The sequence below is a fragment of the Cydia strobilella genome, chromosome 18 (assembly GCF_947568885.1).
Source record: "Cydia strobilella chromosome 18, ilCydStro3.1, whole genome shotgun sequence".
In the NCBI taxonomy this organism is placed as follows: Eukaryota; Metazoa; Arthropoda; class Insecta; order Lepidoptera; family Tortricidae; genus Cydia; species Cydia strobilella.
Window position 1 is genome coordinate 2,378,384 of NC_086058.1, and position 26,720 is coordinate 2,405,103.

Consider the following 26,720-nt stretch of genomic DNA (forward strand, 5'->3'; position numbering starts at 1 on the left):
CCCGCTTGTTTTAAAGGATAAAAGACGGCTTTCCGAGCTAGTGAAGGGAAAAAGAAGATGTATACCTAGAACTCTAGAACGTATTAGTAAGCGTAAGCTGCGCAACACAATGTAGTAATAGCATAATATTATAAACACAATGCGTCCTTTGCCTGATGTTTTCATTTACCTGATTTACCGCAAAGAACCTTTATACGTTTCGAGCGGAACCTCAAATTTGTAACGGTCAAACGAGGTTGGATATTATTTTATTAATATTTGCAGCATGGAGACTATATAAAGGAGCCAAATCTCTATGTATGAAAAGTGTCCATCAAAAAACAGTAATTAGGCGGCGCCACCATACACCGAAATACTACCAAAAACAACCTACGTAATTTGGTCGGGTTTTTTGTTGGTTCATGTTATACTCATGTCCCAGAGCCTAACTAGCGCCACCGGAGAGATTAGGAACTATTATTTAAAGCTGAAAGCGGTCACTTTTGCAACAATTCTGCCATAAGAGATTGGCATCCTTTCTATACCATCCATAATTTGCAGGCATTAGTACTTGTCATGGAGACTATAAAGGAGCCAAATCTCTATGTATGAAAAGTGTCCATCAAAAAACAGTAATTAGGCGGCGCCACCATACACCGAAATACTACCAAAAACCACCTACGTAATTTGGTCGGGTTATTTGTTGCCTTATATGGTTCATGTTATACTCATGTCCCAGAGCCTAACTAGCGCCACCGGAGAGATTAGGAACTATTATTTAAAGCTTAACGCGGTCACTTTTACAACAATTCTGCCATAAGAGATTGCGATCCTTTCTATACCATCCATAGTACTTGTTATTTTGAACGTCAAAACTTCTATGAAATTATGACGTATAAATAACACTTGCACTGAGTGTGCTACCAAAATTGTTACAGATTTATCTTGGTCTAACTCTAGTCTAGTTAGATCGATTCCTTTTCAAAGTAAAAGCAATATTTTAATTAATTTGCTTACTCATACATCTTAAGCTGTGCCTTAAGTAGTAAATTGCTTACAACCTTTAAAGATGGCAAGATCAAGGAATCATGTTTTTAAGGTTCCTTCCCCTAACGAAACACTATTTTCATATCGCACGGGCGAAGACTAAAGCCACGTATTTACTTGCACCGAACCATCTGTCAACGAAAGCGTTCGCAAATTTTTATTGTATATACTTATGTAGTACCAAAGATAGATATAATTCCGAAATAGATGGATACAGTCTAAGGAAAAAACGTGCCTCGAAAATCACGAAAATTTGATTCTCGATCAGATGGCGCCATTAACTTTGGCCTACTCTCGTATAGAGGGCGTTGACGGTTTCGTTTGTTATTTATAATTTTAACGCATATCAGTGAAAGAATATGGGTCAAAATCATATAAAATAATTAATGCAAATAAAAAAATCAATTATCCATGATTAAATACATTTTATCGTATTTTTATAAATCTTCATTTTTAGTTTTAAAGTATGTCGATAGATGGCAGTGAATTTACTGTGGTTACCGTTGGGTTACCGTGGTAGTTACAAAATTTACTATGACAGTACCGCTCTATCTTATTATATCCTCTTTAGTTACATAGTAAACCGCTGAGTGACGTTAATCAGTATGTCAAGTGATGTTGCAAACTGGCCCTAACTGTAGACGAAAGAGATTGACTTCAGCTGGCTCTTCAGAGCTATAGAACCCCACGAGCCAAGGGTCTCAACCCCAAATGGCATAAAAATATAGACATTGAAATTAACATGCCATCTCAAACAAGGAAGTTATTTATCCCTTTCCCGGGCATAGTAGAATTGTGCCGTTCTCGAAGACATTCTCCTTTTACTATGGGAAATATTTTCAAGCGAAAATTAAATAATTCAAACGACGAAAAAATCTAGAGCCATCGAAGGAACCATTACCTAAAAGTGTGGTTCACAATTGATAAATTTTGGTAGTCTCCGGCTCTCTAGCAGACACGGGCTGTCTGCTCTGCAAAATTTAATGGACATTAAAATTTTATGTAACTTAATTTAAAATTTATGGACGTATCTCAAATGAAAATTGACTGCGAACATGGACAGTGAGCTGCAAAATTGCATTTAGAAATTATGAATGAATTCATTCATTGATAAAGTCACCATGCAGCACTTTTACGGCTGATGGTAGCTTAAGGCCGCTGCCCCACTTGGCGGCGCGGTATCGGTGCAGTACGCAGTATTTCTTCCTGATTGGCGCGCCCGCGACTCCGCGCCATCTCCGCGCCAATCAGGAAGAAAAGCGGCCTTCATCTTTATCGGAAAATTCCATTTTCAAAATCATTTGTCTTCTAGTTTAAATTCTACGAGAAGAACGTTTTTAGAAAAATACCTACAGACGGTGCAAATGTTATTTAAACGTACCTAATAATTTCATAGAAGTTTGACGTTTAAAATAACACTTGCACCGCCTGGGCTATCAAAATCGTTGCCAACTTAGCTTGGTCTAACTGTGCAAATATCAATGTAAAATGCAACTGTGAACAGCAAGGTTAAAAAAATTAAATTTGTAATTAATTCATAATAGGCCTTTATCATCTGCGTCAGATGTTTTAAACAGCTTCCCGGTTACGACAACATATTCATTGCCGACCCATTACCATTAACAAGTTTTGTGACGCGAATTCGCGTCTTCGGCAATGAATGGGTAATATGTGCATAATTTACGTTTTTCAAATCATTTCAAGTTTGACATGATTTAGTGCCAAATACAGGTTAGTTAGTTTGTGTCTCCTTCAAAGTAAAATTTTCTTTCCTATTAGTGAAGAGGTCGGCTCGGCCGCCGAACGTTTCCCTATAGAATTAGTGTTAATGATAGTGAAAAAAACAAGATGAAGTCGCTGCTGCTGTTGTTTCTGGTGCACCAGTCTTCGGCTGTCATTCATTATTTAAATTGTGAGTTTTCTGAGGTTATACCATACTGCATGGGTGATGCTTTTGCGTATGACCCATTAGGTAAACGACATTATGTAAGTACATGGCCCCTATTCGAGATGCACAACTGTCAGTTTCGGCATCCACATCAGTTCAACAGTGGAATGATTCGCCATGTGTGTTTCGGCTCCAAAAGAAAAATCTGTAAAACCACCCAGCTCCAAACTATGGTCCAAAATTAACTCATATCTTCGTCCAGGTATGACTGTAATTTAAAAATCGAAATTCTATGTGAAAATATTTATAAAATTGAAGCAAAAAATTAGACAAATTCAAGAAGTACTATATATTTTATACTTAATTTTTGTGAACATTTTTAGTGTCTAATGTTGTGGTACCGGAATATAGTCGGGTGATTTTATAGTACCTACCAAAAGGAGAGGGCTTTTTTATATCCAGCCCGCCTGATGGAAAGTCAAGCTCGCAACTGGTGATACGAGTATGTTTTGATGAATCACATCTTAGGTCTTAGGTAATATTTGACAGGCAATCTTGTAAAGTCTAGACTTGTAATCGAAATACAGCTTATGTCAAGGGGAACAAAAGAAAACGCTTAATTTTCAGTGACCGAGTACAGCAAAATGCCAGATCTGTACCAGATGGACGATTACGACACCTGTGTCATGGAGCCGGGCGGGACCTACTGTCTCGTCGACGCTGATCTCTACTCCGAGGAACCTTCTGACCTCATGCTAATGATACAGGTAGCTATAGGATGTAGCAGGTATAATACTTAGGTAGCTTAAAGGATAACAGTCCATTCTGGGCCGAGGCGCCCGACACTTCGTTTTCTATGATGAGTGATCGCTGGTGATCACGTGATAGAAAACGAAGTGTCAGAACATCTGTCCTTATGTACACGCCAATATCTCTGGGATAAGCTAGCAAACATAAACCGTACTGGAAACGTTGAAGGTTACTTTGAATTTGATAGAGGTAGGAGCCGTAGGAGGTGTTCTGATGATAGTATCGAAATCGAAAGGTGGCTAAAGTAGCTCGTCGCCTTCGAATTTGAGCTATATTTGAAAGATCGAGTTGACAGACTTGCAAAGAACAAAAAGCACAGTTAGCAAATAAGTGCGTAAACTTGTTTTAAATGTTCAATTTTAGAAATAAAACTATGAAAACGGATTATATCGCATATATTGAATTTATAATACATCCCGACGTTTTGAACCCTTTACAGCGTTCGTGGTCAACGGGTGACACACGGTTGTCACCCGTTGACCACGAACGCTGTAAAGGGTTCGAAACGTTGGGATGTATTATAAATTCAATATATGCGATATAATCCGTTTTCATAGTTTTATTTCATGAGTAACTATCGGGGTAACCGAAGACAATATTATGTTCAATTTTAGTTTAGTAGTTACCTACCTAGATTAATATTTTTTCCACCTATAAGTATTAAACCAGCCGGGCTATGATGCTTTGTCACCATTTCATTTATCATTGTATAAGTGAAAAGACGGCATATCTGATAAGTGATTTAATTCGGTATAAAGTCGCGAGGATAACGTATAAGTGACAAATGATAGCGATGAGGTTTTGAAAAATGAATTTTAAGCTCGATGACTTAAGGTGTATTTTAAAGAATAGATTGTTAAATCACATTCTACCACTTATCCATGTACAAATGACATAGACAGTTATAAATTATCCATGGTTTGAGCTTTTGAAAAATCAATTCTAAACAATTTTACTTAAAGTGTATTTTAATGAATATTTGGCTAAATGACACCCTATCACTTATCTATGTACATGTGATATTGATAGTTAAAAATTATCCATGGTGTAAGCTTTTGAAAAATAAACTTTAATTGAGTTTATTTAAGGCGTTTATTAAAGTAAAACTTTTATACCGTCGCCTCAAATTTAACCGTCTTTAGCATGTCGCATTACAGCAGTAGTAAAATTCTACTTTAATCATATAATATATATGTAAAAAAAATCTTTTAAAATGTGCTACGGTTTGAAATTGTGTTACGATTACGACCCTATCGAATTCATTGTTTACCGATGTCCCCGAAGGCGCCTGTAAAAAACTAGGCCTACCCATTGGAGTGCCGGCTTTCGCCTGCCGTAAGGCCCCTTTCGTTTCGACGCCCTGTCTGAGGCCTAGCGCTCCGGCTCCGACCAAGTCCCCGCTGCCGCCGCTAGTCGCGCCGGTGCACCGTGCACCACACATCGAGAGAGTATCGACTCTGCAGTATCGTGCCAGACGTTAATTGTGAATTGTTTAGTTATACGTAATTATATACTGTGGTTTGTGTTTGTTATTTGATATAAGTTTCTCATTTACTATGTTACTATTTTATGGTGTTAGATGCAATGAGTTCTCTGTCTGAGTCGTCGTGCCCCTTACTGTCTTGACTCGTCGCGAGTGTTCACATCCCGAGGTCTTAAGTCGCATATTACTCGTAAACACAAAGATGTTCCCCACCTTATGCCTCCGCAACCCGCCGGCGAGGCCTCTGTTCGCTTTAATATCGCACCACCAGCTCCAGCTTCACAAACACATAGCTGTAGCCTGGACCAACTTGTTTCATTAAGGGTCAGTGCGAGTTTTTCCCCACATTCCAAATGGGGCGAGGAGTATCGCCGCTAGTAACTGATGTAGTATCATTGATAATTGCATTACAATTAATGGATTGAACGAATGGTTCGCCCTCCTATCTTTTTCCTACAGAGCCCTACGAACGCCTGTATCAGAAGAAGCAGGATTTCTTACCGCCATGCCATTTTAAATGCGTCTATCTTTTTCAAACATGCATGAATTAGGTATTTTATTTAGTAACTAGCTTTTCCATGTGACTCTGATCCTATTAGCAGATGCTTTTAGGGGTAAAAGCTATCCTATATGTTCATCTTATGAATGATACTTTTTGTTCCGCCATGTAAACAGTAATCTTCATTTAAGAGTCCCGGGCAAGCTCGGCCGAATTTCACCTTCCCATACAAGCGGAGTTTCGTTCTCATTTTAAAACTACGTGTTGGATTTTAATGAAACCTTGCATATACGATAACATGAGGTATATCTAGGTCTGTAATTAGTTTATATAGCTCTCGTAAACGTAAACGAGATAGAGCAAAAACAAGTTTTCTATAAAAAACTTATATTCGCTGTATTTTTTATACTATGGTATCTGAAGCTACATGAACTAATTACAGCCGGGCTAGCACATGTTTGGCGCGAGAGTATCTCGTCACGACATAAAATACCCGACCGCCTTTAATTCATACAGAAAGACGGGTAGTCTATCTCGCGGCGAGATACTGTCGCGTCAATCATTAGGTAAGGGAAATTAGCTAAAATTACGGCATAATTAATGGAAGACTTTTTTAAATTGGGATATGTACGTTATGGACCGAAGTTATTTTTCATCAACCCTCCCCATCCCTCCCCCCTCTGCGTCACCCCCCCACCGGGCCCGGGCCCGTAACCCGGTTTTTCTCAATTTTTAAGGAAACCGTTCAAGATACAGAAAAAGTGTGTAGGAACGAAGTGATCCTTAATAAATTTGCTATTAATCTCTTATACACACCACAGTGCTATCATTTATAGTTTTTGTGCAATCTGTCACCAAAGATGAAATTTTTTTAGCATTTACCGTTTTTTCTTTTTTAAGATAACTTCTCAAAAAATACTCACGATATCGCCCAATTTTGTTTTATTTAAGTAAATAGTTAATATGTTCTTTAAAACGAAGTATTATTTATTATTAAACTCCTTCATTTGACGATTTTATGCCATTTTGAAAATACATCCTCGTCAAACATATTCAAAGTCAGCGAATATCCTTATTAACCACTAACCTAACCGAAATTCATACCTAAAGCACAACCCGAGTGTGAACCCACGATTTTCGACCACCACATACATATGAAAAGTAATGAGCGAAAGAGATATAGATAGTTGGATTTTGCTGTTAGGACACTCTTTACGAATGGGAAACGTAAACATTTCAAAAGTTCCCTACGTGTGTCCAATGTATATGGTTCCGTGGTTACTTTTTAGGTTTCCGTACTCAAAGTGTAAAAACGGGACTCTATTACTAAGAATCTACTGTCCGTCTGTCTGTCACCAGGCTGTATCTCATAAACCATGATGACAACACGTGCGCTTGTTTTTTAAGAAATTCAGCACCTGAATAGATATCCAGGTCAATTTGGTATAAATTCAGATATTCTTTGTCAAATAAACTGGTCGGAATGTCTATCCTACCTATTCATAAACATTGTCTTAAACTGAAACTGAAAAGTCCAGACTCAAAGTTTGTCAGAGAGCAATGGAACGCAGCATGCTGGATGTTCGTAGAACCGACCAACCGAGCATATTACATATAAACACCGCACTGCGATCCAAAACCGGTATTGTGGATGTGGGCATGAAGGTCGCAAAGCTATAAGTGGGCTAAATGGGGCTGGGCAGGGCACGTTGGCCGAATTAACGAACTAGCCACATACTGGATCCCACAGGATGGACCTCGGAGCAGAGGAAGACCAAAATAGAGATGGCAGGACACTTATTTAGAAAAGAAGTGGGAGTGTGCATTGGACAATTTGGATAGGACTAAATAGCGGTGAGAGGGAAGGCCTTTGCCGAGCAGTGGAACACTCTTATATATGTATAGGCTAGTAAAAAAACACACAAAATGGGTGACATAGACAATAAAACAATTCCGATTGGTCTAAATTAATTCCGTGACCATAAGTGCTGAATATCTGAAAAAAAAAGGCATAGAGCATGTCGGGCCATGCTCATTGTAGGGCTCCGTAGTTACCCGTCCGTCACAATAGGCTGCCTTGAATGGAGCCTATTAGTAAGTAACAACATAACATAACAGGCAAAAGGGAGTAGGTGCATACCTTCGCAACGCTTTGTACATAGGTACGTCTTTTTACTAAGAAGGGAAGTTTTAGCGATAAGTCAAAAACGACTTTTCATTGAATGTCTTTCTACAGCTCTACATTCACGATATTTTTTTTTGTTTTGAACCCATGGTTCAAATGATACATAAGTAAGTAAACTGGTATATTTCACAATTTATATTCCACAAGTCTTTTTCGCTGATCTTAGCAGAACAAACGAAAGATGTACTATCCTCACAAAAAGACCTTAAACCAAACTTCACGGTAGAATATGATGGAACTTGCATTAATTCTAACTTAAGATCACATCAATGTACCATATTCTGACAAATAAATACTTTTCATTTCATTTCATTTCAAATCCCCTTCTAGTATTCAAGTCCATGTGTTTCCACTTATCGTGCCCAGTGACCACTACGATAAGTTAATCAAAGGCTAGCCGTCAAAAATCGACTATATGTCTAATTATCCAACAATCGTAGCCATTTACCGGCTATTGCTGTCAAAGTGGACAAAAGTGTATAAAAATGTATAAATCTGGACAAGTGTCATATATATCATTTAACTTATCCACTTATCATCAAATTTTAAGGTGGAAATTTAGACAAATGACATATTATCCAACGACCATGTTATGCAGTACATCATTTACCGGCTATCGTTGTCAAAAGTGGATAAGACGTCAAAACTGGATAAAATGTCAGTTTTATCATCATTTATACAGCTATATCATTTATACAGTCGTGCATCATAGCCCGGCAGGTAAGTATATTACTATATATTTGATGGTAAGTTTTTTTACGACAACAGGAATACTCGGAAAATACGAGAAAACATTACAATCACACAAAAGTGCACAGGGCTTTGTGTGTTCGAAAAACTTGCAAGGATTTCGTGAAGAACAGAAGTCTAGAGAACGAAGCGGACCTAAGATCCATCCTTGAGGAATGTGTTGACGATTCCTTGTGGAAAGGATACAAGCTAAACGCCAGGTAACTACAATAACCAAAACAAATCGTAGGACTAAAATATTTACTTGCTATCCCTTTGGCCGCCAAAGACGATCCCAGACGCGCACGGTAAAAGTTTAATTTTACCTTCGTGCATTCCAATAAGGTTTACAATGACGCGTAATACCTATAAGTAAGTAAGTAATAGGTGAAGCGTTTAAAGGGTTAACTTGATCTCACACACTTTGGTATTACAGATGTCAGGGTCACATTATTTAAATGTCTATAATAAGTATGTTTTTAACGTGGTTTTTAAGGTTGTTCTTGGTCATTTGTCTGAATTCACGAGTACCTTTTGGTCTGAGCAACGCTCCGCTGATTTGACGGAGATTGATTTAAATTTCTGCGATGGAGTCTCTTTGCCGGTTTTACATATCCTCTGATAGATTTAAAAAAATGGGAACTCTTTGTCTCAATCGTGAATTTTGTCGAAATGCACGAATTGCGTCACTTGACGTCTTTAACGGTGAAAGGGACATTAACATTATGGAACAAATCACATTCCAACATAATTTCCAGGTTAACCGAGTTGTTATACTGCAAGAGGCACGGTGACGAGAGGAGATTTAGCACTGGAGATTATATCATGGCGGGTGTTTATTTGGTCCTGATCATACTGAACGCAGTTGGGACTTCTTACGACATTATGAATGGTGATGCAGCAGGCACGTATCATTTTGTTACTTTTTTTTAAATTTATTTTCAAAAAAGTATGGTACATTTTAAACTTGCGTTTAACAGCGAAATGATGCACTCATTTTCAACGTTAGTACCTTAATCTAAATTTAATGATTAACTTATATTACTAAGGTTAATACATACTTTTATATCACATTAACAATAAGCTGTATATATACAATATTTACTAGTTAAGGGGTTTGTATGTGTAGGTCGGTACACCTGTAAAAAAAACTACAATACACTACATATCAATACAAACATAACGTTCGTTGGATAATAAAATCTGCGACTCGCAAATCTGTTCATCGAAGTAATTGTTGGTTTTAGAGAATCCGTACTTACTGGCCTTCTCCTTCCGGCGTAACTGGCGTAAGCTGATAGCACCCAGTGGAGTTGGACCCGAGCCCAGGCTCAATCGGCTCAAAATAATCAACGGATTAAGGTACATTTTTACGGTCAATATTTTCCACTTTAGTTACGTTGTGAAATATTTAACTTCCCTTATTTTTAACCTCCGAAACAAAAAGAGGGGTAGGGAGGGGCCTTCGTATGTTATCTATTTCAGTTTATAATTAATATACCTATAGTAGTGTGACTATATAAAAAAAAAACACAAATAAAAAAAATACATACATATAATAATTTGATTTGTTCCCTAGTTACTGTCCGCGCGCCAATTCCGTGCATTCGGAGGTCGAGGAAGTGGGGGGGGGGGGGGTGTGCGCCGCTCCCGTACGTGCAAAATGACACCACTCTGTCATGACGCCCAACATTCCTCAGCCGTGCACGGAATTCGCGCGCGGACAGTAAAAAGAGGGGTGTTTAAGTTTGTAAGTAGACTTCTTTGTTTGTAGAGTCTTGTTAACTAGATGCACTCACCAGACGTAATCTAAAGTAAATGTAAAATGTAAACAACGTTTGTCGACAGGTCCCTGACGATGGTTTGCGTCTTCTTTTCGCACTCCGTGTTAGTGCTTGTTGTTTTTTACCTCAAGAATCCACACGCTGTCGAAAACGTAAGTACCTGTATAATATAGAGGCTGGTCCTGGTACAGAGAGCTGCAAAATTGCAGAAAACATACATGTATTCATTCGTAGTTGACATGAAATTTTGCAGCTAGGTGGTCATGTTGACATAAATGGATCCGCAAATTCAAAAAAACCATCAACTCTTGGGTTATTTCTTTTCAGAATCACTTGGACTATCGATCTAAAAATAAAATACTGTCCAAAAAATTAACAGTTTTGTGACGCATTTTCACAAGTACATTACTTTTCGTATGCACCGTCACAAAACTTAAACCCACAAGTTTTATAAAAAACTGGGACACTTTTTTATTGTCATCACTAGTCCGCACGAGTCTTAGTCGAAGTAGCCCAAAAAGTAGTTAGTTTTTCGAAAAAAAGTAAATGGTATATTTTTTTCTGAAAACCCCCATCATCGTATTCATACTTTGTGGATTCCAGATGTTCAATGATCCTACCAAGTACATCCTACTTAACGGCACACTGGTCACGTACACGTTCTTCGTGATGTCAGGTTTCCTGCTTGCGTTCAACTTCGAGCTGCACGCGGAGAAACACCGCGTTAGCCTGTGGGAGTGGCCCAAGGGAATGGTCTTACGGTGGTTGAGGTAGGTTTAGCTCACTTACTGTGAGATGACTGATGGACATGTTGACATTGACAAACACATGGCACAATAAAAGTACTCTACTCCGACGACGACGACAACTCATGTCTACAGTATATCAAGACATATATCGCCATGAGCGGTGTGTGGGTGCAGAATGTGGGAATACTATGAGATTCTGCCTTACTCCCGCCCCATTCCACGCCTACTGCTCCACTCAAAGTAACTTAGGTACCTTGTTTTACTAAGCCACGGTGCCACGGACAAACAATTAATATTCGGGCTTCTACTCTGGCGTTCTGCTTCGAGTTACACGGAAGCATCGAGTCTAGTTGTGGGAGTTGTAGGACTGGCTCCAAGGAAATGATCTTGCAATGGTTGAGGTAGGTTCCAGATAAGTCATAAGCAAAAGGCTGACAAATACCGGCTTTCGGCTGAATGCTTGTGTTATTGCAGAGACAGGTTATTAGAATGAGCTAAGGGAATGGTCTTGCGGTGATTGAGGTAGCTACATACTTTTATTTACCTATCCATCCATATATATCCATCGCAGACCCCATTTACTGTCCCCAGCTTCTTAATTGCTTCCAACAATCCGATTTATATCGAGATTTAGCGTATTACCTATATCATGGTCTAATTCTGAGAATAGGCATTGGTGATATTCTGAGCAGTAGGTAATTATGTAAACCACCAAACCAGCTTTCCAACTATACTCTCTCTTTCAGACTAACTCCGACCTACGCGCTGGTCATGTTCACCGTGATGACCCTTATGCGGCACTTGGGCGACGGGCCACAGTGGGAGCTGGTGGTGACCAGTGAGTCAGACGCCTGCTATAAACACTGGTGGGCGCATCTGCTCTACATTCATAATTATTTGTGGGAAGACGTGCCTTGCTTCCCGCAGTCTTGGTAAGTTTTTACCGTGACAATTTGCCCGTTGGATCGTTCTATCTATATAAACGGGCGTTTAACTGGATTCGGAAAATTGTGAAAGCCATAAAGCCCATGTGACGATGATCTTTAGTGGATATAGTGTAGTTACGTAAACATAGCCGTGTCTATTTAACTTGTTTTGGACACTTCAAAAACAAAAGGAAGTGGCTCCTACAAAACCTTGCTATTTCATACCAATTTTCTCCTATGTAACCTTTAACCAGCACATGAGTTTAACCCTATTTTCTCACTTTGTACATTCGAATCATTGAACGCCGATGAGGTAAATACTAAATATGATACTAAATACTAAATATTATCTTGTCTTACGCGGAATTAAAAAATTAAATTGAATTTACCAGGGATTTATTTTTAATGTCTTCTTTCGTAGCCGATCTCACTATCTCAGGTATTAAATATTATAAGTTTGAACTACTGACCTATTTTATATAAGAACCTATTTTATTTTATTTGTCGTGTTTTTTTGGAAGGATTTCCACGGAAGATGTTGCTGAGTGTGTAGAAAGAAACCAACTCAGTGACGTATTATAAATACGTTTTTGACACATGTGTTGTTTTTGTTGTTTAAACGCCCTGAATAAATTTTATTCTATTCTATTGAATCGAACAGGTACCTGTCAGCGGACACGCAACTGTTCGGGCTAGGCCTACTAGTCTGCATCTTGTGCCGGAAGCCGCGCACGCAGCTGCTGGCACTGGGCGTTCTGCTGGTCGTCTCGCTGGCCATCCCCGCAGCGCACACCTACTTCCAGGACCTGGGCGCTGTTGTGCACAACTCTCCTGAGTGAGTGACTCATACCCTTGTCATAGCTGTCCGCTGTAGCCGCGCATGCAGCTGCTGGTGCTAGGCGTTCTGCTGGCCATCCCCGCGCGCATACCTACTTCCAGTGCCTGGGCGCTGTTGTACACAACTCTACTGAGTGAGTCATACCCATGTCATAGTTGTCCACTGTAGCTGCGAATGCAGCTGCTGGCGGGTGGGCGGATGGCCATCTCACTGGCTCTCTCCTGAGTGAGTTCATTATACCCGAAGGACAAAGGTCTTCCGAGGATATGACACATGGCACAGTATTTTCTTGGGTGGATCAATTTCGTGTTGATATTTTTTAAAGTCTGTCTGTCACTGTCAAGTATCAACCAGGGGACAAAAGTCAAAGTTTGTTTGATGCGTTGAACGGTCTGATCCCACAATTTTGAGAGGATCCCAGGTTCTCTTCATGAGCCGTGAAAAAAAAGTTAGGACAACACTAAGAAGATAATGAAATGATACTTACTATTTACATATATAATTATTTTCAGATCTTTTCGCACCTACTTCCGGTACAACAGGGAGTTCCAGTTAATCTTCGTGCGCGGCCACACCAACCTGTCGACGTACGTGCTGGGCATCGCTGGCGGCCTGCTCGTCTACCACTGGCTCAATAATGACAAGGCTGTCTCTGAACGACTACAGGTTACTCGATTTGGCACTAACACTAGTTAATTTCCTCACTTACTACAGCCACCTTTTTTTTTTCGCAGGGGTAAATGCCTTTTACGCATCTTACCCCCGGGCCAGGGAAGCCCATAAGGGGGGGTGGTATGTGGGACTCGCTCCTCCTGCTCCCTCTGTTAGTCAGAGGGAGGGGAGGAGAATACCCACTAACATCCCCTGCGGCGATTCTCCGCACTGCCGTTTATGGGGGCGCCATGGGGTCGCAAACGTTCTACCACGACGTCCCCCAGCTGCCTTGGTTCACCCAGAGGCTTCCGCGCTGAAGGAGGGAAGGACAGGACTAGGGGTATTGACGGGCAGCAAAATGCGCCCGTCTCCTACCTCTACGTCTGCGCCAGATCGGGAGCGCATCAGCTCTTTCTTCGCGCTCCCGCTCCAAGGCCTCCTTCTGAGAAATGACGGTTTCGCACTAACTACCATCACTAAATGCAAAAGTCATGTCAAACTACTTGTACACCGTCGGCTCAGTGAGTTTAAATGAGGCAGATCCGCCTCCGCCATGTTGCTCCAGCGATACCTGGGGCATCTGACAGGACGTCTTCCTGCCAGGCGCCCAAAGGTACGCTCTTTTCATATCCCGATCTTCACTCTCTCTTTACCCATGTAAACCTTAATTCATTTGTCGGTAAAGTCAACAGCCACGCATGGATTTGTATTATTTCATTTGCGATACTTGCGATCAAGAAGGTACCGTTTTGATTCTAATGGTCCTAGCATGTCTTAGCCACAAATTTAGTTCACGATGCTTTACTACTTGTCCTTGTTTTGATATTTGCTGTAACTCGAAAATATATGAAGCATGGCAATATTACTTATAATATGTTCTTTGCAACCACGAGTTTGCAACAGTCAGCAGACTGTGGTACAATATTTCTAACTTATAACAGTACTTATAGCAGTTTTGTATGGTTTACACGAAATATAACTCGCACGGAGTTACCACACAAGTTGCTCGTGAGGTCGGAAATCATATTTCGTCAACATAATATCTGGTTACCTGTAATAACAATACTTCCGTAAGTCACCGTTTTTAATGTATTTAATAACCGGTTTACTCGACAACTTCCAGAAATACCCATGGGTTATATGGCTGGCGGTTCCTGTCAATGTGGGCATCATCCTGACCGGTGGCCTATTCTACATGGACGGCTATGAGCCGTCCACCTTCGTACGAGTGTTCTACGCCACCGTCCACAAGCCCATCTTCCAGCTAGGCATCGTTGTGATATTCATCAGCGCTATCTTTAGGGCTGAAAGTAAGTCATGGACTGTTCTACATGAACTACTTCTAGCCGTCCACCTTCATGAGAGTGCTCGACGCCACCATCCACAAGCCCATCTTCCAGCTTTGCATCGTTATAGGAGGGCGCAATGGTGGAATGTTCTCGATCCCATGGCGTCCTCGTGAACGGCAAAGAGGAAGAAACGCCGGAGTGGGTTTAGTGGGTTGTGCCAAGTTTTGCCCCTCTCTATCGCTAGGAGAGGGGAAAGGAGTCGCCTGGAAACACTAGTGTAGCAGGATCCATTGATCCAGTCTATGAGCCCATCTTCCAGCTATGCGTTTTCTGTTACAATGGTCAAGCATCAACTAACAAGTTGTGTTACCACTAGTATATTAACCTATATTATCTGGTTTACAGACGTGTTCCGCTGCCTCCTCGAGTGGCGAGGCTTCACATGGATGGGGCGTGCGTCATACGCCGCCTTCCTCTTGCACTCCACGTTCCAGCGCGGCCTCGTGGGTGCTGCTAGGCTGCCCACTTACATGTCTGACTACAATGTCGTACGTATTCTTTATATATTTCGCAGTCGTATAGTTTTAGTTTCTACACTGGGTTGTTCACTGGGACTGGGAATGTCGCCAAATGTAAGTGACAATGTTTGCAAGTAACAAAACTAACAAATGACCAAATGTAATGGCGCCATTAGCTTTTAAACTTACCGCTCACTTTGTCGCGGAACAAAAAAACATGGAACAAGATCCGAGACGAATCGGGTTTACACTCGCTTAGCGAGCGAAAGCTTCCGTTGTTATTCACTCAGTTAATTTTGAGAGCCCTCGAGTCTCAGGGGTTTAAATTTGCCAGTCACCTGGCCTTCTAAATTTAAAACTTGAAGGTTTAAATTTAGAATTAAATCAATAGATTTTCTGACCACGCTAACTTTGCACAAACTTGGCAGTGATAATGCAATGCATACATATTTAAGCTCTATGAGCTCGCCGTCGTCGTCGTTTTTGTTTGCCATGACAAAAGCATCTGACTCTACCGCCTTCGCAATGCCAAAAATGATCCCTTTATACAGATAAGATCGCCTTTGTACTTTGTGACTACTGACTACTACTACTACAATTTTCAATTTTCCACAGTTAATAATCTTGGCAGCGACAGTGTTCCTGGCCTTCGGGGCAGGCGCGCTGCTGTTCGTGGCGGTGGAGTCGCCGGTGGCCGCGCTACTCAAGGCCGCGCTCGCGCCCCGGACGGCCCGGCGGGCTAAGGAGCAACCCACTGAGGACGCCCCTACTCATGTTACTACTAAATTCTAGTACTAGTGCAGGAGTCGACAAATGTTTGAAGAGAAGGGCCAACCGAAGTAGAAAGCTTTAGGAATCTCAAAACAAAGCAGTACATTTCTAAGTTCTGAATGTTCTGTTTTTTTTTAGTTGTTATGAAAGCGTGAAAGAAAATAATTTAATGTAAGTAAAAAGTGTACAGTGAAAGAAGAGAATGGAAAACAGATAACGAAACGAGCGGGTAACTTGTGCTACAATTGTTTTTGAAAATGAGACAAAAATAAAAGAATAACTTATAACAAACTTGACTTTTTATTCGAGTTGAATCTGTGTGACAAAATGTGACAATGTTTTTTTTATTTTATTTTGGTTTTTTAATGAAAATATGTCGTTTATAATACCACGCCCTCACTTTGATATGCTTTGATGTATTCATATCGGGGCGTATTCAACCCTTAGTGTTACGCAGCGTCTTACGCAAGCGAACAACTCTCGAACGCGAAGCAAAGCGGCGCGGCAGGCCCACGGCGTTCGCGTTCGCAACGAGATCGCCCACGTAGGACACTGCTATAGGTATCAAAGGATTGATTCACCCCGAGCCGCATCGCTTCGCTTCGCGTTCGCCTACTTAGTACGCTGCGTTAGCCATTCCATTGTACATAGTTACTATTATCATAAAAAAAGAAAACGACTTTGCTGTTACGTGACCAATTGACCATTGTGTCAAGTATGTGGGGTTCATAAACAGCAAAAACGTATATAACCTGTGTTAAATTACAAATGATTAGGGTTAACTACACAAAAACCAGGTCCATTGGGGGGCTGCGCGCCGATGTCGTGCCGAATCATACGACAGGTGTGTTCTTCCAGACGGTTTGAGTTCACACTCTTGTGATGTGTAGTTGGCACGTCGAATGGCGGCGAACTCCAGAGTATTTCGGCTACCGCGCAAGCCCGAGGCCACGTTCTAGAAAATTAATTTGGTGAAAGAAATTAAAAATAGAAGAGAGTCTTCAGTGTTATTTGTTATTGCAGATGCAGACCTTAAAGGAACAGTGCAAGTAAATGACAATGAGGGTAATAGGTATCATATCGCGAAAACGCGATCTCTTAAAGATAATATGTTATAAAGTTCATAAGCATTTGAATCTCTTAGGCTCTTATTCTCTTTCGATGTAGATTCAAGCCGGGTGAGCTTAATATACATTCGTCTCATTAGCAGAATGTGCGCAGCTCATCCAGCTGTATAGGTACAAGAGCTGTCCCCGCCTTTTTGTTGAGAATTACCGAAAATTACGAGAGTAACCCGTTTATAATAATTAATCATTTTCACACAGTAGGTAATACATAAATTTTATCTTAAGTAATAACCTGCTAATCATGTTTCTGTCGTCGACATGCTCGCCCCACTGGCAGGCCTCGCCGCCGAGGATGTTCTCGGCCAAAGATTTGTCGTTCACCATGGCGTGCGGGTCCGTGCCATTGTAGTAATCCACCCAGGACTTCTGCAATTTGTCGAGGTACCACGGCGCGGATAATATCACCTTTTTGCCGGCTTTTAAGACCTTGAAATTTAGGTTTAGAAATTAAATTTTATTATCAGAAGACTATGTTTTTATATCCTAGATATAATAGTTACTAACTTAATAATATAATATGATACTCTAACAAATACAAGTGGCATCGGCACTTTATTACAAATCAGGTAGATTGGGGTCTAGTGCGTATCGTACAACTTACAAAGTGTTACTCTACTCTGGCAACATGGACTTTTTACATCTCCAAATTTTATGTTTTACTAACCATAGAGAATCCATAATATATATCTCTGTTGTATTGTAGTAATTCTTTATTTTATAGCTGATGTATTTATAAATGTTGCAATGTATCTTTCATGGCACTATATGATGTCACTGTAAAGGTTCAACAAAAATCATACTAGCAAACGTTGTGCTTTGTTGGCGAACAGTTTTCATAATAATAGTGACTTGTGATGTGAGCTAGTGATGTTGATGTGACTCATAATGTTCGCAATGTTCGCATGTCATGCCGAATATTCGATGCTTCGGCCGAGAGAGGGGCCGAATATTCGGTATTCGCCCAAAACCACTATTCGGCGCATCTCTAGTTTAAACCATTTAGTTTTTATGATGAACAATACTACTTACCTATAGAACACAGATAAATATTTTTTTATTCTCAGATACGAACCATGTAGTAAAATAATATAGTTTTACCTTGTTGACAGTATATTTGCCGTAATCATCATATTTTTCGTTGCCTTTAATGGGTTCTGATTTCCAGACTTGTACGGGCGTACTCGCTGGTAAGGACGTCACGTTGTCGAATACTTCCTGAAAGCATATGATAAAATACACTATATCATTGGGAAGGATTATTATAAAAGATCTACCCTCATTATTGGGCCTCTGATGTTGTAAGCGTTCATACGCTACGGCATTTGCTTACTATTAGGCGAGCCGTGTGTGCCGACAGCGTTTTATCTCAAAAGTTAAAAACCTAGAGTTTCTCACTATACTGTACACTGTACTAACATAATATGGATTATTTGTATCCGAAATAAATGCTTTCATTTCATTTCAATTCATTTCCTCAATCATAATAGTTAGGATTCTTAATCTCACCCCCCGCTCTCGGTCCACATAGTAACGAACGATCTACAAATTTAACGTTCGCGTTCACTCCACCAGAGAGCCTCCCGCAAGAATCAAAAATTCAAATTTCGTTATCTGCTTTTTCTATCACTCTCAGGCAGATGAGGCAGATAATGAAATTTATATTTTCGATTTTTAACATAAAAAGGTAAATATAAAAAGTTAAAGAAGAAGTTATAAAAAGGTTTAATGTTCGTAAACTTGCCTCCCACACGATGGGCTGCGACCTACTGCCAAGCAGTCGGAACAGTCTGCCCACGAACATGGGGAACAACTCGGTGATGGTCATGTTGTGCTCTTTAAGATAGGCCTGGATTGTTGGGACCTCCCTGGTAAGAAAATAATAAGGTCAGTTGGAACATGTGTGTCCTAAAGTCACACTACGCCAACCTATAAATATAAGGATAATCTAGAGACACTAAAGGAACTTCTACTGCGGCTTTCTTTCCTTAGTTAGATACTTTCAGGTCACTTTCACGCAACGGCCAATTCAAGAAATGCGTCCTCAGTAGAAGTGCCATTATGATCGCATAATTTAAAAAGCTCTAATAGACGTAGTAACAAACCACGCGACCTTAGTGCGGTTTGAGGCATGGTTAATAGTGTCGCAAACAGACACCGTATGTCCGATAAAGATGCGTCTATGGATTAGAGCGAGAAATAGATTATACGGACGGCAACAGATTGTCTTTCACACTATCCAATATCACTCTATCCGCACCAACATCGTGGTTCGGCTTATTAGTACTTAAAATACAGATTCTGGGATGGATATGGATATCACTTACCAACACTCCGTATTGACCACATCCCCACCAACATGGAAGTACTTGTCCGGACTCCGGAACAAGTCCTGCACTTCCTTGATCAGATCTCTTAGCGATTCGTACGTGGAGTTAAAAATCGAGTTCAAGGCTGCATTCGTGGTGGCATCGATCAACTGGTCTAAGGCACGTCAACACGAGCTCGGGGTGCGATGCCGTGCAAGAGTGTGACCTGTTATATGATATCACTCACCAACACTTCGTGTTGACCTCATCCCCGCCAACATGGAAGTACTTGTCTGGGAACAAGTCCTGTACTTCTTTAATCAGATCTCCGAGCAGTTCGTACGTGGAGTCGAGAATAGGGTTCAAGGCCCCAACTGTAGTTGTGCCATACCACTGGTCGGGGCACGTGAACACGAGCTCGGGATGCGATGCCCCCCAGGACACGGTGTGACCTGTTTGATAAATTATTATTTTTAGGCGATGATCCGAGTGAAAAGTGAGCAATGGGAGAAACAGCATTTTTTACATTTAAGGTATTCGTCCCGTGCATGACTGTGACGTCGCTCTTGGTGTGAGCATATTTTTTACTTGACAGATGGCAGGTGCCAAATAGTATTAGAACATGTTTTCCCTATAATATCTACTATTCTGTAGTTATTTAAAAAAAGTTGTTTGCCTCTTGATGACACGCCCCACTCGTAGTAGGTACGTACGTACGACTCAAATAAGTTTAACGCTTTGTCAACTTGGCAAAGTTAAATTTAAACTGACAAATTTTAATTCCCTTCACCATACCATACATTAAAAGTAATAAAACTGATATTCAATAATACCTGGAACATCAAATTCGGGTATCACCCGGATGCCGCGCTCACGGGCATATTTCAATATGAGCATGATATCAGCCTTCGAATACACCATCGTAGGATAATACGCTCCATGCTCGCTGAAAAAAAAATACTTTTTAAGAGATGTCCAATTCTAAAGTAATGTATGAAGCATACGTCACGTCTCTTAAACATGAGGAGTTATATGCACGTCTACATAACACATCATCACGCACGAGTCGTCAGGAAGGTAGCCGAATCCTAACAACTGTCCTAACGAGCCGGTTTAGAAGTGGTGACCCAAGATAAAGACGGGATATAGCAGACTTCATACGTTGGGTAGGAGAGGGTAATTCTCAAAAAATATGTCTGCGGTCTAATTGCCGCAACACATACAAAATGTATGAAAAGAGTCGTGGCAATTAGACGCAACCGCAGACATACCTATTCTCAGAGAATGACCCTGGACCGTATAGTGCCCGCAATACCGCCACATTTTTTAATTGATAATAATAATAAAGCCTCTTTATTCCCATATAACTTATAGCTACATGATACATAATTTAAATTTAATCTGTTTTTTTTTTTTACTTAAATTATAGGGACCCCTATTGTAGGGTATAGGCCTCCTCCAGATTCTTCCACCTCGTTCTGTCCTGGGCTACTGTTAGCCAGTTTTTGCTGGATACTTTTATAATATCGTCCGCCCATCTTTGTCGTGGATGTCCAATTTTTCTTTTCCCAACCGGACCGGCCCATTTGGTAGCGGCAAGGGTCCAGCGCTGGTCGGTGCATCTTGCTACGTGCCCGAAATGGCGATGGGACATTTTTTAATTATGTATGACCTAATTTCGAAAATAATAACTGTTGAAATGTGGCCAAATTGCAGGCATCATACCTACGATTGCGTAGGTACAAGTACAGGAATACAGGTAATGAGACGGCCAGTGAGTGAACTGCGTTTGGGTCAGAACCGGAGAATCCCTTCTACTAACCTTAATTCCGGAAACTTCTTGCTCTGATACGGGAAGCTGTCGTCATCGATGATGTGCCAGTGGAAGACGTTCATCTTGTTCATCTCCATGGCGTCCAGCGTCAGCAGGATGTTTTGCAGGGAGATGTAGTGCCGTGATGTGTCCAATAGCAGGCCGCGGTGCGAGTAACGAGGATAGTCGTATATCTCCGTTGCATTTACTAATATTCTCTACAAATAATAAATTTTAACTCAGTTTCTGATCGAAACAAAAAAAATAATTTTTTTTTGTTATAAACTGACCGGCGATTGACCTGATGGAGCTCACCGGTTCAGTACGGGTCGAATTTCTAGGTTTTTTTTAGTTTTGTGACCCCTTCCCCTCCCTAGTGTGAGATCACATTTTTGGCAATTTTGTTTTCAGCTAAATGGGCAATTCGAATTAGGTATTATTAATATCTTTTCAAAATATGTTTGATAAAAGAAATATTAGTAATTTTATAACACAAAATCGATTAGGGAAGAAAATTAAACGGATAAAAAAGATCATCGTTCCAAAAACTCGTTATTTAACTTTACAACGAATTTAAAAAAAAATCGGTCACTGATGAACTTGTGACGTCACAAAGCTTATGACTCCCTCCTCCCCCTTATCACAACATGACACATTTTCTTAACTCCCTCCCTCCCCCTACACGTGTGATATAATTAATGCATGACCTCTAATAGCCTATTCACTCTTGCTTTAAAGAGACCAAGGCATGGCGGATTTGCAGTGTTGGCCGCCCTAGGCCTCAGGCCCTGTAGTGATTACTGACCGCCCCTTTCTCAGCACCCATCATATAGACTGCCGCCTTGTTGTCGCCCCTAATATCTTGCAGCCATAGGCCCGGGCCTTCTGAGCCTTTGGGAAAATCCGCCACTGGTCACCAAGCTCACATTTGTCAAGTTTTTTTACCCAAGTTACCATCATCCAGCTCTTTGACCCTCTCTGGCTCTCCCTTTGGTTAGTAATACCTGTACTTAAAATCTTACCATGTAGTCATCTGAGAGATAGAACGAATGCAGGACAGTCTGAAGCCCTCGCAGAATGCCCCATATGGAACCGCTTTTCAGAGTAGATACCTCTGCTATTGTTAGGTTATCTGGAAAATTGGAAATCAATATTTAATTACATGATCTGGGGGCACTACCGTGCCCCGCCAAGACGAGCCAATCGAAGCCCAAGGGCACTACCTACCTTTTCTCCCGTGCTTTTCTCGAAGCGCTTCGTCGTTTTTTTGAACCCTCATAACTTGGGTTTGGACAAGTTTGGATAATACACCAAAATCAAAATTCTCGGGATGTGATGTCAATTGTTATTAAACATAAAATATTCGATTTCATAGCTCTTATACTTTAGATTTTATTGATATGTAAAAAACCCCGATTTCGTCACTCACTCACTGGTGATCATCAAAATTCTTAGGGTACTTCCTGAAGTCTTAGAAAGCTGAAATTTGGTATGTATTAGGACAGAAACAACAAAAAAATCCTAAAACATGGAGCTTTTACCCCCCAACCCCTTCAACTAGGGGATGGAAGTTTATATGAGACTTCCGCAAATTTTGATGCTAGAGTCTAAAAATTGAGGATATAGTAGGGACTCCTTGTTATAAATAATAAAATACGTTTTGAGAATTTTTATTAAATCAACCCCTTCTTTAAATTAGGAGATGAAAGATTGTCATAAGTAACTTACAAAAAGTAGTGAAAACCCACTAAAAACATTTTTATGTAAAATGTTGCCAAGACGACCATATGGCTCGCACTTAGGGTTGTACAAACCCGGAAAATTCCCATTTTTTTTAGTTGTATTCGGAAAAAAAAGTCACTTGTGCCCATATTTTTCCGATAAAAACTGAAAAAAAAAGAAAAAAAAACGAAAATTTCAAAACGTCCTGAAAAAAACCGATTTGATTTTTTCGAGAATTTTCAACCCTAAATAAGACTGCAACAGTATGAATTTTATTATTATTTTATTTCGTACATACCTAACTATTAACTAATAGGTATTATTTTGTTACATGTGAATATGAAATACTTTTAGTAAATAAACATAAGTATTATGTTATTGAATTGCTTTCAATGCGATAAGAGCTTGTTGACCTAAAAAAGCATTATATTTTCCTCGTGCTAAGTGTGTTGGAATTTATGCTAATATTTATAACTTAATACGTACGTGCTAATTACCTACTGCTTTTTTAAAACTCATTGTATAATAATTTAGTCATAGACAATAAGGTGAGTATAGGTTGGTAGGGTGGAACGGGAGCGAATGAAGTCAATGAAGGACGGAGCAAGGAAGAATAATAATAAAAAGAGAAATAGAAACACAAAATTATTGAAAATCGCAATACCCACAGCTTTCATCCATGCCGTAATGCGGGTAGTCTTCACACGGCGCGGTCAGGTCGATGTGCAGCTCGGCGAGCCTGCCTGCTGACTTGTACGAGCTAGCATGCTCGAGTGCGAGCTGGCTCTGTCGCGTGAACACGTGCGAGTAGCGCGAGACCACGCTGGAGAGGAGCGAGCAGGTGACGCCGACTACCTGTGGTACTCGACATATTTTATACGTTTGTACGGAACCCTAATAAAAAGGGCGCCGACCGTCCAGTGACGCCCTCTAGTTAGGAGGCCCTCAAGGTTCGCAAGGGGTATTTTACGATTTTAAAATGAAATAAAAACACAATTTCTTTTACTTAGCTTCACTGTGTAATCTGTGTATAAATAGGGTTTAGTTTTAAGTTAATATAATTTGATAATACATATATGTATGTTAGTCTGTAAGGTATTTGTAATATGGGCCTTGTTGCCTGATTTAAATTTTAAATAAATAATTATATGTGCTTCAAATCTTGTAACAATAATTAGACCCACTTCCCGGTTCCCGGTTTGCAATTCAATTGGTTGTACTTTCGTAATTTCGATGACAATGCAATAATATACTACCATGGAGTTGATCTGATGATGCGGAAGGTAACTAAAATAACTATGGAAACACAAAAACACATCAAGTTTAGGCTCATTATAAAGGTCTCGAGAAGTACTTGATAGACATACAATGCATATGAGAAAAAGTACAGTCAGCAATAAAAGTGTGACACAAAAAACATTTTTGATGTCGATTTGTTTTACCTTAATTTGGAATCGCCTATGGTCGAACGTAAGAACCGTATTTGTCTTCACTTGGTGTTGCGGTTTTGGCCACACCTCCCCTTTAGTAGCCGGATATTGGGTCCCGGCGATCGCAAGAGCCCAAAACGCGGCAAATATGTTTAAGAATATGATACAATTCATGGCGGTGTAGTGATATGCCTCCCAGCGCGCAGGCGTACGTTCAACTGAGGAAACGAAGCAATCGAATGTTATTGTACATCCTTATTAAACAGATAAGCATAACATGCGTTTAATAGCATATTATAAACAGGGGAATGTATACAGTAACGCGATAAATACGCTTTATCGCGCTTCAATCTGACATTTATGAACTGTCCATAGACGAAAATGTAACTAAAGCGGTTATTTTTATCGTAATACCGGACTCCGTGGTGACCGTGCAAATCTTGGAGGATACAACTAACGGAGATGCATTGTCTGTAATTTGCTGTACAAAAAAGTCTAGCAAATTTTGCGGGGGAGGGAAACGTCAAATGTATACGTAACATCAAAATAGCCATGTCAGATAAACGTCAGTCTATACATTGCGTATGACCACCGTTACAGTCTCCATGACCACCGTATGACCATTAGCCGACTATTTTCGACAGAGCTGGGGAACGCCTGTTATTGGCTACTTCGTTTGGTTATAATATATCCTCTAAGGTGCAGAATATACGAAGGCGAGCTAACCTCGAAAAAGGGTTACAATTTTCATAACGAACGAAACCCATCTAGTTAGTTGGTTGTAGGTACTCTATCCTTAACTCTTGATTTAGGCGTCCAGTAACTGTTTATCCCACCAAAAACATTTTTATGTAAAATGTTGCCAAAAAGTTATCAGATCTCTTGTAGATAAGAGCCAAGCTTCTAACTCTATAAGCCCATGATAAGCCCTAACTTCACACTCTACACCTTATTAGTCAAATTATGTATGTGGCTTGGCGTTTCGCTACCGTCACATGGACGTAAGGTGAAAAATGGATTCACTATTCCATAATTTTTTAGTATAGTATGGCGGTCAGCAAAATATTATCGGCGCGTGTCGATAACTTAGTATAGGTTAGAGCACGCGCTAATTCGGTTAAGATAATGTCTGTACCGCCGTAGATTAGAGATGTAAAACACTTGATTATGATTTAATAATTCAGTTTAAGTTAACCTGACAACGCTACCTTTTACTCACCCAACTACGTTCCCCTAAATATACAATAAGTAGTTCTTGTAGTAACGAAACGGCCAAGCCACATGATTTGACTAAGGTGTAGAGTTTGTGAAGTTAGGGCTTGTAGAGTTAGAAGCTTGGCTCTACAAGATATCTGATAACTTTTTGACAGTGCCAGCCTTATGGTTTCGTCTTGGCAACATTTTGCATGAAAATGTTTTCGGTGGGATTTCACTTCGTTTTGTAAGTTGCTTATGACAATTTTCTATCCCCTAATTTAAAGGGTTGGGGGTAATTTACTATTAAAAATCCTGAAATACGGATTTTACACAATCTGCTTTTTACTGATTCCCCATACAAACTTCAACCCCCCTTTTCCCCCTAACCCTCTTTTCCACCCCCTCAAGGGATGATTTTGTGGTTGAAAACTATCCTTTATCCCTCCACATAACAAAACCTCTCTACATATATACATACCAAATTTCAACTAAATCTGTTCAGCAGTTATTAATTCCCCGTACAAAATTCCACCCCCCTAGGGGTCAAACATTTCAAGTTTTTTACATATCAAATTTCAGCTTCCTAGAATTTCAGGAAGTACCCTAAAGGTTTTGATGATCATCAGTGAGTGAGTACACGAAATCGGGTTTTTTTACATATGAATAAAATCTAAATCATAAAGTAAATCTAAAGTATAAGAGCTATGTAATTGAAAATTGTTATGCTTAATAAGTCCACTAATGACATCATATCCCAAGAATTTTGTTTATCTGTGGTATAATCCAAAACCAGGTTATTCAAAAAACGACGAAGCGCTTCGAGAAAAGGTAGGTAGTGCCCTTCCGCTTAGCTTTGCTCGTCAATCAAAGAATAAATATGTTTTTTGCCAAAATTTTCAATTTTAATACAAGCCTTTATCGTTGGCTTTGTCCTTTTGTTTCAACACTAACAAACCCAACGGCAATAAGGTTGCGT

General features: G+C 40.1%; 2 protein-coding genes across 3 annotated transcripts; one reads left to right on the forward strand and one right to left on the reverse strand.

Moving 5' to 3' along the window:
• Positions 1-2,818: 2,818 nt before the first annotated feature.
• Positions 2,819-9,553, forward strand: LOC134749648 (uncharacterized). Its single transcript, XM_063684664.1, has 4 exons — positions 2,819-2,938; positions 3,542-3,681; positions 8,660-8,841; positions 9,379-9,553. Exons 1-4 carry the CDS (start codon positions 2,875-2,877, stop codon positions 9,551-9,553), a joined length of 561 nt encoding a protein of 186 aa, XP_063540734.1. The 5' UTR covers positions 2,819-2,874.
• Positions 9,554-16,488: 6,935 nt separating this feature from the next.
• Positions 16,489-24,957, reverse strand: LOC134749756 (beta-hexosaminidase subunit beta-like). 2 transcript variants are annotated; one of them, XM_063684785.1, is made up of 10 exons: positions 24,560-24,957; positions 23,786-23,972; positions 22,418-22,527; positions 21,405-21,613; positions 20,416-20,528; positions 19,830-20,034; positions 19,018-19,141; positions 18,375-18,491; positions 17,509-17,702; positions 16,489-17,104 (listed from the first exon to the last, which is right to left on the reverse strand). In XM_063684785.1, the coding sequence occupies exons 1-10, from the start codon at positions 24,719-24,721 to the stop codon at positions 16,912-16,914; spliced, it is 1,614 nt and encodes a 537-aa protein (XP_063540855.1). In that variant the 5' UTR covers positions 24,722-24,957; the 3' UTR covers positions 16,489-16,911. The 2 variants fall into 2 exon arrangements, with proteins under 2 accessions (XP_063540855.1, XP_063540854.1); XM_063684784.1 differs by having other exon boundaries at positions 16,492-17,104; positions 18,375-18,487; positions 19,014-19,141; positions 24,560-24,951.
• Positions 24,958-26,720: the final 1,763 nt, after the last annotated feature.